A 15,488-nucleotide genomic window follows, 5' to 3' on the forward strand; every position below is an offset into this window, starting at 1 on the left:
CCTGACACTACTGAACCTGTGCCTGACCAGCACCCTAAGTATGTAGCAGAGTAGAGACTCAGGTGCAGAGCCAAGGGAACAAAACCGCATAAGTGTGAAACCTACCTGCCAACGTGTACAGTCTCTGAGCAAAGACACACCCCCGCATGTGCAGACAGGGTGGTAGAGTAACCACCCACACACACCAAACATAAATGATAATAGCATGCCCATGTGCGCCACTGAGAGCTTTTTAAACCCTGGGCTCCACCCAAAACACTCACAGCCAGCCGGCCGTGACATCCCCCAGGGGCCAATCCAGAGCCGCCACATCACGAGAGCAGGTAAAGTCTGAACAACAATGAGAAGATGACACATCATGGACATGATCAGTAAGGCTACTTTCACACTAGCGTCGTTTTGCATACGTCACAATGCGTCGTTTTGGCGAAAAAAAGCATCCTGCAAAGTTGGCTACAGGATGCATTTTTTCCCCATTGCCACACGTAGCAACCATCGTGCGACGCTTGCATCGTGTTGTGGCGGACCGTCGGCACCAAAAAACTTTGCTTGTAACGTTTTTTGGTGCGTTGTGTCCGCCATTTCCGACCACGCATGCAACTCACAATGGGGCAGCGGATGCGTTGTAATAATGCATCCGCTGCCCCCGTTGTGCGGCACTTCCACAGTATGCGTCGGTACGTCGGCCCGACGCACTGCGACGGGCCGAGTACGACGCTAGTGTGAAAGTAGCCTTAGATGATTTCTGGATTTCTGGACTCCAGAGCACAAGGCTGCACCTGCATATCATTGGTTACCATAGACTTGGCTGGAGAGCCAGCAGTAACCAAACGAACACCACGAGCCTGAGCAGGACACTGGGACCGACGTCTGTGCTGTGCAGCAATCGCAGCGGCTGGACCAGAATGGGAGACCACAGAACCAGATTATGCTCGGGATCTATCCTGCGCAGCGGGAGAATCCCGATGCCTAAAACACACACTTCTTTGTGATGACAAAACACTTCATATTGTGCACAAAGCCTTCTATACATATCTGTCCCAGACACACCCTTAGACCACAAAAAATAAACCACGGCACACTGTTCTTTTGTGCAAGAAAAGGTGGGGCAGCCATTTCTTCTTCCACCAAAGTCACAATGGAACTGAAGTAGCATGGTCAAACCTGCACAGCAGTGACAGTAGAGACAGTGACCTAGCACAGAAAGCGCTGAGAAGACAATGCAGTCAACAGAGGTTTTAATATAGCCGCAGTGTGTAAATTTTTTCACTTACTCTTGGAAATATTGCAGGTCTCTGTTATTCTCGTCTGCTTTTTTTTAGGTTCATTCTGTTCATGCACAGTTCCAACTTTGATTGACATGAGAAAATTTTGGGTGCTATTCTAAATATCTTTAGAATGGCTAACTGGATAGGTGGGCTATCCAAGTCACTAACATTTGTGGCTTAGGGCTAAACTAGATAGCAGGATTTAGGGGATTGTGTACTCTTCTTTCTTAGGCTACATTCCCATAATGATCTTTTTGGGAGTTTTTGATGTTACGGAATGTCTGCACCATTCCTGGACCAATTAAGTAAAATAGGTTACTTGCATTTTTTAGATAATTTGCAGCACAAAAGAAATCACCAAAAACTCATAGTGAGAAATTAGCCGAAGACTCCAGTAGAGTAGAGTACAAAGTAGTTTCAGTTAGCAATGGCTGACACATAAATAAAAGAACTAAACTACAGCGCTCCCATGATTGAGGCCAATGAAGTTCAGATCAGAAAGAAATCAGAACAGGCAGCAGATAAGTGATTGAGGTCAGGAAATCAAGCTATTCAAAAACCAAAGGAAACAATAAAAAATACACTGTAGACGACTATGCAAGTAGTCAATTCTGAAGTGGCTATTTACATATTTAAATTCCCAGAGGAGCATTGCATAGCTTATGTCTCATTATGCCAGCTTGGCATTGTCAGCATGGAGAAACGTTCCCCCTTGGATCCACAATGTAGAAGACTAGGAACTCAAAAAGACCTTGCTATTCAGGACCATCGAGATTGTGAAAGGACACTAAAAATCCTTTTGAAACATAATTAGGCTAGACTTAGATCAATTTGGAATTTCTTTCTCATTGACCATTTAAGAGGTCAGTACCTAGCATAACCCCACAAGGACAGGAGGACAGTGGCAACCAGGAACTAAATGCCCAGAGAGGTGAGCTACCAAACCATTACAAAGACGATCTGACAATGTCTGTACTGATCTGGTGAAATATACATCTTACAGTGAAGAACAGTGTGGCAAGTGTGACCTGTGGACTCTTCTTGGGCACTCATGTTTAATGCTATCTTAGTATTAAATTATATATATACATATATATATATATAGATATATATATATATATGTACTGTATGTATCTATGGTTATATACCATACAGACCAAAAGTTTGGACACACCTTCTCGTTTAAAGATTTTTCTGTATCTTCATGACTTTGAAAATTCTACATTCACACTTAAGGCATCAAAACTATAAATTAACACATGTGGAATTATATACTTAACAAAAAAGTGTGAAACAACTGAAAATATGTCTTATTGTTAGGGGTCGAGTTCCCGCCTCTGTACAGGGGGAATCTCGGGCCATCTCCGCTGCGGTCTCCCATTCTCCTGCCGCAGTGGAGCCTGCTCAGCGGAGACGTTGGTCCCAGCGTCTTGCTCAGTCCCACTCTGTACAAAGAGTTACTGCTGCTTTTCCTGTTTCTGCCATTGAAGTCAGTGCTGGGCAGCGGCGAGCAGACGCTTCTGGGACTAAGTCCTGCTTTTCTCGTTCTGAGCATGCCCTGAGTAAGATCTCTCAGTGGAGATTGAGGGTCACATGGTCAGATACGGCACCTAAGTCCATTGGTCCTTTCAGGAAGGTCCTGTAGGTGCTGGGACTAAGCCCTGCTTTGCACACACTGAGCATACCCAGGGCAAGATCTCTCAGTGGAGATGTAGGGTCACATGCTCAGGTATGGCAGTTTCTCATTGGTCCTTCTAGGAAGGTCTTTTACTTGCTGCAGCTATATAAGGCTCGCATGGCCGTACGGCCATGCGCTAGTATCAAATGTGTTTTGGCTTATGCCAGTGGATCCGATACCACTCTGTTCTTATGTGGTCTGAAGCTGTTAGCATTGGGACTGTACACTCAGGCAGGCAGCTAGCATCAGTGGGGGCAATTAGCCTTGGCTTAGCATCTCGTTTCTTCATGTGTGCGATTAGCACAGAAGAGTTCCAGAGCAAGCACAACCCTAGATAGGGTATTAGTTTTGTGTACAGCGCGACTCTGTGAGGCAACAGAGTTCGCTATCAGTTCACACGGGGTGAAGCTTAACCCACGTGTGAGCTCAGAATCCATCCGCCATTACTTAGCAGCAGATATCTCTGCACGGTGGACCCCGGGCTGCGAACGCACCTTGTAGCTACCTACCTATTAATCGGTGCATTCCGCTAGCTCTAACACTGATATTGTAGGTTCTTCAAAGCAGCCACCTTTTGCTTTGATGACTGCTTTGCACAGTCTTGGCATTTTCTTGATGAGCTTCAAGAGGTAGTCACTGGGAATGGTCTTCCAACACTCTTGAAGGAATTCCTAGAGATGCTTAGCACTTGTTGGCCCTTTTGCCTTCACTCTGCGGTCCAGCTCACCCCAAACCATCTTGTTTGGGTTCAGGTCTGGTGACTGTGGAGGCCAGGTCATCTGGTGTAGCACCCCATCACTCTCCTTCTTGGTCAAATAGCCCTTACACAGCCTGGAGGTGTGTTTGGGGTCATTGTCCTGTTGAAAAATAAATGATGGTCCAACTAAACGCAAACAGGATGGAATAGCATGCCACTGCAAGATGCTGTGGTTGCTATGCTGGTTCAGTATGCCTTAAATTTTGAATAAATCCGAAACAGTGTCACCAGCAAAGCACCCCCACACCATCACACCTCCTCCATGTTTCACGGTGGGAACCAGGCATGTAGAGTCCATCCGTTCACCTTTTCTGCATTGCACAGACACGGTGGTTGGAACCAAAGATCTCAAATCAGACCAAAGCACAGATTTCTACTGGACTAATGTCCATTCCTTGTGTTCTTTAGCCCATACAAGTCTTTTATGCTTGTTGCCTGTCCTTAGCAGTTGTTTCCTAGCAGCTATTTTACCATGAAGGCCTGCTGCACAAAGTCTCCTCTTAACAGTTGTTGTAGAGATGTGTCTGCTGCTAGAACTCTGTGTGGCATTGACCTGGTCTCTAATCTGAGCTGCTGTTAACCTGCGATTTCTGAGGCTGGTGACTCGGATAAACTTATCCTCAGAAGCAGAGGTGACTCTTGGTCTTCCTTTCCTGGCGCGGCAGTCCTCATGTGAGCCAGTTTCTTTTTAGCGCTTGATGGTTTTTGTCACTGCACTTGAAGACACTTTCAAAGTTTTCCCAATTTATTACAACTTGTAAGGCTATGTGCACACGCTGCGGATTTTGCTGCGGATCCACAGCATTTTCGCAGCTGCGGGTCCGCAGCAGTTTCCTATGCATTTACAGTACAATTTAAACCTATGGGAAACGCAATCCACAGTGCACATGCTGCGGAAAAAAACACGCGGAAATGCAGAGGATCATTCTACGTGTGCACATACCCTTACAGTCTATTCAGTAGGACTATCAGCTGTGTATCCACCAGACTTCTGCACAACACAACTGATGGTCCCAACCCCATTTATAAGGCAAAACATCCCACTTATTAAACCTGACAGGGCACACCTGTGAATCGAAAACCATTCCCGGTGACTACCTCTTGAAGCTCATCAAGAGAATGCCAAGAGTGTGCAAAGCAGTCATCAAAGCAAAAGGTGTCTACTTTGAAGAACCTAGAATATAAGACATAATTTCAGTTGTTTCACACCTTTTTGTTAAGTATATAATTCCACATGTGTTAATTCATAGTTTTGATGCCTTCAGTGTGAATGTACATTTTTCATAGTCATGAAAATACAGAAAAATCTTTAAATGAGAAGGTGTGTCCAAACTTTTGGTCTGTACTATATATATATATATATATATATATATATATATATATATATATATGTATGTATATATATATATATGTATATATATATATATATATATATATGTATATATATATATATACATATACCTATATGGCTAGGTGTTTTATTTTCATTAATAACTAATAACTCAGCCCAACCTTTTTACATTGAATGTGACTATAGAAGAAGGAAAATAAAAAAAAAGTTTCCGTAATCAAAGCCAACATGTATCTTCATAATTGTCAAAATTGCAGCTTGATATAAAGTATATAATACACAGAAATCTGTCAGTAAATTTAGAGGAATTCTATCTGCAGTTTACCTGTATGAAGATCTGTACCTGGTTGGGTAGTCAGGCCAGAAAGCGAATCCTGCAACTGATATGTTGATGATGAGGTGCCATCCACCGTGTTATTTGGGGTCATGTAGGCGGAATATGTTGATGCTGAGTAATACTGTGCATATTGGTTTTGGCCGAAAGCTGTGTAAGAGGGATAATCCTAGAACAGTAGGAACAATTTATTAAGTGAAGTAGTAAAATGATTATTTGAGATTTGGCAGGAGGAAGGATTAATTAGCACTTATCACTAGGTTGAAGCAGATATCCTGTTACTTCAGGTACATTTAACATTGAATTAGCACATAACCAAAGAAAATCGCTTACAAAATGCTTGGTCTTAAAATCTTAGTCACATTCAGAGCTGTGCTGTAGCCTATCATTACAGAGCATTCCTGAAAGCCTACTCCACAGGTGGCTATGAGGTATTCTAAAAAGGCATACTCTTGACCTTTTCATCCATCTCATACATACCTTTTTCCCCATATGTGTATCTTGTATAATATTACCAACTGGAGACCTGCCTATTGAAAGCAAATCTCTCACATCGGAAATATCATGTCACTGAATGAATTAAATTGCTAAACTATTTTGGCAAATAAAACATAATATTTTCATCTGTAATTGTTAATAAAAGTGACACCAGAAGAAGGTTAAAAGCATAACACATTCACAGGTAAATGTAGGAAACAAGAGGTTATCCAGCTGAGGGTCACCCTCAAATCGAGAGAATGGCAGATAGTTATTTGGAGATGGCATCTGTCACTTTAGCCTTAAAATCATATATCAAGTTATTTTCTGCCATGACTTCCATTCCAAACATATTTTCTTTGGCAATTTTTCTTAAGAATAAAAGGAAGTCAACATATCTTCATTCCATGTGCGCTTTTAATATTACAGAGACATTCTGAACATCGGATTTGTTTCTTTCAGACTCAGTTTTACATACTGTACAATGATTGATTATTTGTTTTACAAATCCCCAAATTAAAATACTGAAATGAAATCACTGCAAGGAAACCTATACACATACTGTATATGGATCAGCAAGCCCTGTAACAATTACTGGATAATGGTAGATTTACAATGATGCTCTATTCCTAACATGTTTCAACTCTTTGCTTGGCATATGTTGCAGCAAAACTCGGGCTCCGAATGTATGAAAATTGCCATACTAATCCAATATATGCCAAAAAAGTATATTAACACATAGTGAGGTATGCATTAGCTTAGTAAAATATGTTATTCAACAAAGGTATTTCAAAATTATATAGTACCTCTCACAGAATGCTGAAATCTAATTTGAATAGAGACTTTTAATAGGATTAATGCAAGAAAAGTTACAACTAGTGTTGATCACGATTAGCAAATCACATTAATAGTTTGATTTCATGAGAAAAAAAGAGACATGATATTATTGGAGAATCTATTTTAAAGGAGTTTTATAAGAATGTTATAAAAATGCCTCAATCACATAATTCAAACTGCAGCCCATCCTATTCACAAGTTAAGATAGATTGCAGTTTGAAGAAATACTACATAAGACCTGCGTCTCAACTGACAGACGAGAAGTATTATAAAAACACATACCTCAGTGAGCTGTCAGAGCAGGGTTGTGACATGAGAAGAAATAAATCTTGCTGACTCACTGTTCATGGAGGACAGGGGATGGAGAAAAAATCCATTGTGCTCTGTCAGCAAGGAGAAGATTAATTTATTCTAATGTCATAATCCTCCTTACTGAGTGAGGTACATGTGATACCACTCTTCTGGCAGTTGAGACACAGGTCACTCATTGTGTTTCTTCTAACTGCAACCTGTCTTGACACATGACTAGGAGAGGCTGCAGATTTAATTATGTAGAGAAGGTCATTTTCACACATTTTTGGAAAAACCCTGATGAGAAGGTGTCCAATAGGTATCATAGGTATTGTGTTAATTTTACACATCAAGTTGTAACGCATGCAGTAGTTTTTCTTACCTGCTGGGGATTACTAAAATTTGTTGAGTTGGTTACGGAGTTATTTGCATAAATACTTGATGATGGGGTAAAGCTGGAACCTGCAAAAAAAGTAATATAAGTATTTATTGTTGATTAAAATAATTATTTGATAATGCATTATTTTAGGTAAAAAACAAACAAAAAGATCTGTCAAACTTAAAAAGGATTTCAAATCTGTACAACTTGATTGATAAAAGCAAAAGTGAGCAACTTGCTCTCATCCTCAGTCAATGGTCACATCTCTTGTGACCAGTTATTATATGCATAGATCAACTGTCATTTTCCAAAATACTTCTACTATTAAGAACTATGTATTTTGTATTAAGACTAGAGGTTTCTTTGTTATTCCTCCTGGAAATGCATGACAATTGATAATACCATTCTTACCGCATTGAAATGTGTAATTTATGTGAAAAAAAGTGTACATTTTTAAATTGTCAACAAATAAAGTGTGCAACATAGAGTTCTAGGAGAAGAATATCCAGAATGGGCGATTTATGTGAAATACAAGTACTTATTCAGATATTAAAATAACATTTAATAATTATGAAAATAATATTAGATGGTGTATCTTCATTGTTTATATGGGTTTTATATTTCTCTTTGATATATCACATTTTAAAGACATCAATTCTATACCTGGCATTTGGTAGGAATAAGGTGTTTGGCCTGGTTGAGGTGTAGAAAATCCGGGACTGTAACTGAGGCAACCACTCTGCAATGGAGATTGTGTTTGAGGGAGACCACCTTCTGTCTTGATACCAGGAAGCATTACTCCTAGATCTGTACCAGATGAATAGAAACATTTCTTGATAGCAGTTACGTAATGAATGAAGAGGGATCAAAACCGAACCCACACAGCGTAGTGCAAGGAAAAAAACATACCGTATGTTGGTAAACTGTAAGGCTGTCCAGTTTGTGAGTATGCTGTGTAAACTGTAGGTTGTTGCATTCCAGAGTACTGGGTCTGACCTGCATAGGCTGACATAGTCTGAGCTGCAGGTGTTGAGAGAATATGAGGATAGGGTCTAACATCAAAATAAAAAAACAAACAAAATCAAATTAATTTAGTTTTAATATATAGCATATATGATATTTCTTAACGTGTTTCCCATAATGTTAAACTATTTTGTCATAGAAGGCTGCTTTATCTCCTATTGTTGAAAACAGCAAATTGAATTGAATAGATGAAATAACAGTCTAAATATTGAAGCATTGAATTTATGCAGGCAAAAGAAAACTGTAAAAACAATCATAGATTCAGTTGGTTTTGTAAGTAGAATGTTTGTGCTTTATCAACAATGTAAGATCTGACCAAGAGGAATGGTATACTACTATGAGGACAAATCCCCATATAAATGTTGACAAGGTAACACGGTGACACTTGGGTTAACACTCGTACAATGGACATGTGGTGGCGAAAAAGAGCATCAACCAAATTCAAAATCTTGATAAAACAAAGGTCATTAATCAGATTTGTATAAAAAAGTATTCAACATTTTATTTCTAGCAAAAATAATATACAATAAAAAAGTTAAAGTGTAAAACATGGATTGCACACTGAAAAGAAGTCAAACATTAAGAGAGGACACATAATGCACGAAAACACAAAACAATTGCTAAGTAGAAACTATGAATAATGTAATTAATGATAAATAAATACCACATTACATGGTATACAATACACAATATTCCGTATGTGGTATTTGTTTATCGTTAATTACATTATTCATAATTCTGACTTATCGCTTGCTTCATGATTTTGTGCACTGTGTGTCTTCTCTGGCTGTTTGGCTCCTTTTCAGAGTTCAGCCCATGTTTTAAACTTTGTGACATTTTAAACATAAATCCTGTTTTCTAGAAAGCAGGCCATTTTTAATATAACAATCTAATGATTGATTTCCCTTTTTTGTGATACTTTTCTTGTTACATCATTATTTTTATTCTTCTTAGACACCTTTCTATTAGTGGTATAACTAACTTTATCAGTGGAATATAGAGCAGTAGAGTTCCCTCCCAAAAATGCTCTGTAATGCTTTGTATCCCTTTGATGATGGAATTGAAAAAAAAAGATGTAGCCAAACATAAAGATCTTTCTAAGGCATAATAGGGTTAAAAAAAGATCATTTATGTTCCTTTGGTCATATTGGCACGACTTGCTGATTAGAGAAAAATGAACAAATACCCTGCAATAAATAATTACTGTATATACTTGAGTATAATCTGAGATTTTCAGCCCATTTTTTAGGCTGAAAGTGCTTATTCTCGAGTCATTGTCCCAGGTGGTCGGCGGGGGAGGGGGAGCGGCAGCTATCACATCATACTCACCTCCCGGCGTGTCCCTGCTTCTCAGATTGTATCCGGCACCCGCAGCTCTTCCTGTTTTCAGCGGTCACATGGTACCACTCATTAAAGTTATGAATGTGGATGTGACTCCATTCCCATAGGCGTGGAGCACATATTCATAACTTTAATGAGCGGTACCATGTGACCGCTGAACAGAGGAACAAGCTGCTGACGCGCGTCAGAGACCATCAGAGAATCAGGGACTTGCAGACCGCGCCAGGAGGGGGTGAGTATGACGGAGGAGGGTGAGCCATGCGATATTCACCTGTCCCCGTTCCACCACCGCGCTGTCTTCCGCGTCCTCTGGCTGTGACATTCAGGTCAGAGGGCGCGATGACGTGCTAAGTGCGCACCCTCTGCCTGAACAGTCACTGCAGAGACCCAGAAGACACAGCAGCGTGGCGGTGGAACAAGGACAGGTGAATATTGCAAGTGCTGGGGGCATGAGCCAGCGACGACTCCGGCACCTGGTGCCCAGAGAAGAGAAGAGAGTATGTAATTTTTTTTTTAATCGCAGCAGAAGCATATGGGGCATATTATTCTATGGAGCATTTTATGGGGCCATCAACCTTTATGGAGCAGCATATGCGGCATATTATTCTATGGAGCATCTTATGGGTCCATCAACCTTTATGGGGCATATTATTCTATGGAGCACTTTATGGGGCCATCAATAACCTTTTATGCAGCATTATATGGGGCATATTTTTTGTATAGAGCATCTTATGCAGCCCATCATGAACTGTATGGAGAATTTTATATAGGGCTCCTAAATCAATATGGATATTCAAAAACACTTAACCTACTGATATCTCAATTAATTTTTCATTTATTGGTATCTATTTTTATTTTTCAAATTTACCAGTAGCTGCTACATTTTCCACCCTAGGCTTATACTCGAGCCATTAAGTTTTCCCAGTTTTTTGTGGCAAAATTAGGGGTCTCGGCTTATACTCGGGTCGGCTTATACTCGAGTATATACAATAGATACCAATAGTGCATGAAAATAACGTAGGTTAATAAAGTTAGCATAAACTTGATCAAAAAATCATAAAAGCTATCTTACTGTGTCAAGGTGACTCTTTTCATGACTGTCCTAACCTTTAGTATTAAGATGACATTTATGTCATTTGACATATAGTAAGGTTTTAATACTAGAGGTTGAAACCTTCCCGAATACCTTGAAGTGGTGGCATGGATTTATGCTTTTTGTGACAAAAAGGTGAACTAACTACCCAATGTTATTTTTATGCACTATTGCTATTTTTTGCTTACTACAGGGTATTTGCTTATTTTGTTTTTATCTTGAGTTTTGTCTGTTTAGTGACCAGTGTGAACATGATCTTAATAATAATAAAATGGATAAAGAGATCTTTTGGAATTGGGCAAATTATGGGTCAAATAATTTGATATAAAATAAAAGACAAGAAGGCCAAGCACTAAGTCCATCACGTCATGTTATCTGAGGTACTGTACACATGTGGTAAACGGCATGTTAACTTTGCATTCAGGAAAACAGCGACGAGTTAAGAGAACCACAGCAACTCTGAATAACAAGGATTTTTACAGGTAAGTAGTTAGTCTTTAAAAAAAATTTATTCCATCTCCCTCCTTTAGAAATTTTTGCCCAATCCGTCAAAATCCCTATCTGACGATTCACTTCTAACAGTGGCAACAAAATCTGTACCAAAATCATAATGTTTTATTCCAGCTTTAGAGCTAGCAAAAAAATACAAATTGTTCCAAGAAAGGAATGCTCTGTATTACAGCAACCAAAGGAACATGAGATGTATGAAATCCAATGACAAAAATGTCTATATGCCAGTGTATCACACCTTCATACATCAGAAACGTTTTACAGAACAGTAACATGCTTGTGGGCACTATGCCTAAAACCAATAAACCCGCTGTATGTTGACTGCTTAAAATTCACACAACCCTATATTCAGCATTCTACTAAGTGTATGCTCACTATACTTGGAAGAGAATAGTGGTTAGTCCATTTAAATACACAGTCACTAGGATCCCTTTTATATTATTTATCATATAAATTGCTTTCATAAGTCAGACAGCATCAAATTAAGGTAGGTTGCAATTGATTTGCTTTGTAGTTCTTCTGTCCTTATAGTGCAATGAGAGCTTTTACTTTTCATAATTTACAGTAGATTTTCATGGGATATAACCAACAGTGCTTGCCCAGACGCCGTCCGACTTTGCGAAGTAGTTACATGCCAAGACAAGGATTAACTCTTAAAATACCAGTTTGCTCACGCCAGCCCATTATTTATATACAACAGTTACCTGCTTACCCCTACCTTCTCTCTCAGCTCCTGACAAGCTGTTTTTTATCAATGCTGTAGAATTACAATCTGAGAAGTTATAAGAAAAACCTCATACAAAGAAAAAACAATACTGTAGATTCCAACAAAATAAATAGTTTTATTCAAAGTCCATTAAAATATACCAGTCCAGCAGGACAAGAAAAAAGAATGTTGAAACTTTACAATATTCCAGTCTTACTTGTAGCATACACCACATGCGTGAATAAAGGAGGAGAAAACGGATAACACTGATTTGAAGGAGTGGATGCTCAAGGAAAGGACTGCAGTCCTAACGTAGACATGAAAACTTCAGCACTGAAAAGGATGATGTAATTCTTGATGTAATAAGTGAATTTTATCAATCTTGAAAGTGATAAATAAGGTCCAATGTTTCGACATTGCGGCATTCATGGACTCTATTTTGGCTCTTCTAATAGATGTCCTTGATAAAGACAGCTGTCAGATGAAACATTGGATCTTTTCTATAACTTACTGGATCTATCAAATTTACTTATTACAGTAAGAATTTCTATTATTCTTCTTTTTCGGTGCTTTGGTTTTCATGCCTACATACAGTGAAGGAAATAATTATTTGATCCCGTGCTGACTTTGTAAGTTTGCTCACTGACAAAGACATGAGCAGTCTATAATTTTAAGGGTAGGTTAGTTTAAACATTGAGAGATAGAATGTCAAAAATAAAATCCATAAATTCACATTGTATAAATTATATACATTTATTTGCATTTTGCAGTGAGAAATAAGAATTTGATCCCTCTGGCAAGCAAGACTTAAGATAATTGGTGGCAAAACCATTGTTGGCAAACACAGCAGTCTGACTTTTTTTTGTATTTGATGATGAGATTTGCGCACATGTCAGGAGGAATTTTGGTCCACTCCTCTTTGCAGATCATCTCTAAATCTAAATCTATCTTCTAAGAGACGATAGTATTCTGTAAGAGAAGATAGTATTCTGCTACAGATGGATCTGGATAAGTTGGAAACTTGGGCTGAAAGGTGGCAGATGAGGTTTAACAATGATAAATGTAAGGTTATACACATGGGAAGAAGGAATCAATATCACCATTACACACTGAACGGGAAACCACTGGGTAAATCTGACAGGGAGAAGGACTTGGGGATCCTAGTTAATGATAAACTTACCTGGAGCAGCCAGTGCCAGGCAGCAGCTGCCAAGGCAAACAGGATCATGGGGTGTATTAAAAGAGGTCTGGATACACATGATGAGAGCATTATACTGCCTCTGTGCAAATCCCTAGTTAGACCGCACATGGAGTACTGTGTCCAGTTTTGGGCACTGATGCTCAGGAAGGATATAATGGAACTAAAGAGAGTACAAAGGAGGGCAACAAAATTAATAAAGGGGATGGGAGAATTACAATACCCAGATAGATTAGCGAAATTAGGATTAGTCTAGAAAAAAGACGACTGAGGGGTGATCTAATAACCATGTATAAGTATATAAGGGGACAATACAAATATCTCGCTGAGGATCTGTTTATACCAAGGAAGGTGACGGGCACAAGGGGGAATTCTTTGCGTCTGGAGGAGAGAAGGTTTTTCCACCAACATAGGAGAGGATTCTTTACTGTTAGGGCAGTGAGAATCTGGAATTGCTTGCCTGAGGAGGTGGTGATGGCGAACTCAGTCGAGGGGTTCAAGAGAGGCCTGGATGTCTTCCTGGAGCAGAACAATATTGTATCATACACTTATTAGGTTCTGTAGAAGGACGTAGATCTGGGGATATATTATGATGGAATATAGGCTGAACTGGATGGACAAATGTCTTTTTTCAGCCTTACTAACTATGTTACTATGTTACTATGTTACTAAATCATTAAGATTTTGAAGCTGTCGCTTTGCAACTCAGAGATTCAACTCCCTTCATAAGGTTTCTATGGGATTAGGGTCTGGAGACTGGTTAGGCCGCTCCTTGACCTTAATGTGGTTCTTTTGAGCCACTCCTTTTTTGCCTTGGCTGTATGTTTTGGGTCATTATCTTGCTGGAAGATCCAGCCACGACCTATTTTTAATGTCCTGGCGGAGGGAAGGAGGTTGTCACTCAGGATTTTACGGTACATGGCTCCATCTATTCTCCCATTGATGTGGTGAAGTAGTCCTTTGCCCTTAGCAGGAAACACCCCCAAAACATAATATTTCCACCCCTATGCTTGACAGTGGGGACAGTGTTCTTTGAGTCATAGGCAGCATTTCTCTTCCTTTATACACGGCAAGGTGAGTTAATCCCAAAGAGCTCAATTTTTGCCTCATCTGACCACAGCACCTTCTCCCAATCACTCACAGAATCATCCAGGTGTTTATTTGCAAACTTCAGATGGGCTTGCACATGTGTCTTTTTGACCAGAGGGACCTTGCGGGCACTGTAGGATTTTAACCCTTTACGGCATAATGTGCTACCAATGGTTTTCTTGGTGACTGTGGTCCCATCTGCCTTGAGGTCATTAACAAATTCCCCCATGTAGTTTTAGGCTGATCTCTCACCTTCCTCATGATCATGGATACCCCGCGAGGTGAGATTTTGCATGGTGCCCCAGATCAATGTCGATTAGCAGTCATTTTGTATTTCTCCCATTTCAAACTATTGCACCAACAGTTGTCTCCTTCCCTCCCAGTGTCTTACTTATGGTTTTGTAGCCCATTCCAGCTTTGTGCAGGTCTATGATCTTGTCCCTGACATCCTTATAAAGCTCTTTCGTCTTGCCCATATTGCAGAGGTTAGAGTCTGACTGATTAATTGATTCTGTGGACAGGAGTCTTTTATAAAGGTGACTATGGAAGACAGCTGTGTTTAATGCAGATAACGAGATGATTAGGAGTGTCTAACTGGTCTGTAGGAGCCAGAACTCTTAATGGTTGGTAGGGGATCAAATACTTATTTCTCATTGCAAAATGCAAATAAATTTATAAAATTTACACAATGTGATTTTCTGGATTTTGTTTTTATATTCTGTCTCTCAATTTTAACATTAACCTACCCTTAAATTTATCGCCTATTCAATTCTGTATCAGTAGGCAAACTTACAAAATGAGCAAGGGATCAAATACTTATTTCCTTCACTGTACACCACATAGCTAACATACCTGCCTTAGCCAATGGGCTATCCTGTGCTATATGCAGTGGCAGGTGCAACTGAACTGATAACCTATCCTCTTTTTTATTCTGCTAAGAAGAAGGACTTATTTGCATGGTTGCTAAAGCAAGCTTCACAGTTAATGAGGAAAACAGTCCTGAAATTTATTCTTGTTAACAGAGCACATCCCACAAGTTCATCAATAATGAAGTTCTGTAACATAATGCTGAGGTGTGTAATGCATCATTACATTGTCAGATAGCAGAGTGTTTAAAAGGAAGAACTGACATTTATTTCTCAACACATTTAAGACT

General features: G+C 39.5%; 1 protein-coding gene across 4 annotated transcripts in view; it reads right to left on the minus strand.

Moving 5' to 3' along the window:
• EYA4 (EYA transcriptional coactivator and phosphatase 4) overlaps positions 1-15,488 on the minus strand; it is a 588,086-nt gene that overhangs the window by 133,742 nt on the left and 438,856 nt on the right. For all 4 annotated transcript variants that reach the window (XM_069726001.1, XM_069726000.1, XM_069725999.1 and 1 more), the window contains 4 exons: positions 8,282-8,424; positions 8,036-8,179; positions 7,376-7,455; positions 5,380-5,557 (listed from right to left, as the gene is read on the minus strand). In XM_069726001.1, the coding sequence (XP_069582102.1) occupies positions 5,380-5,557; positions 7,376-7,455; positions 8,036-8,179; positions 8,282-8,424 (545 nt within the window). The remainder of the gene's footprint in view (positions 1-5,379; positions 5,558-7,375; positions 7,456-8,035; positions 8,180-8,281; positions 8,425-15,488) is intronic.

This window comes from Ranitomeya imitator, chromosome 5 (genome assembly GCF_032444005.1).
Source record: "Ranitomeya imitator isolate aRanImi1 chromosome 5, aRanImi1.pri, whole genome shotgun sequence".
NCBI lineage: Eukaryota > Metazoa > Chordata > Amphibia > Anura > Dendrobatidae > Ranitomeya > Ranitomeya imitator.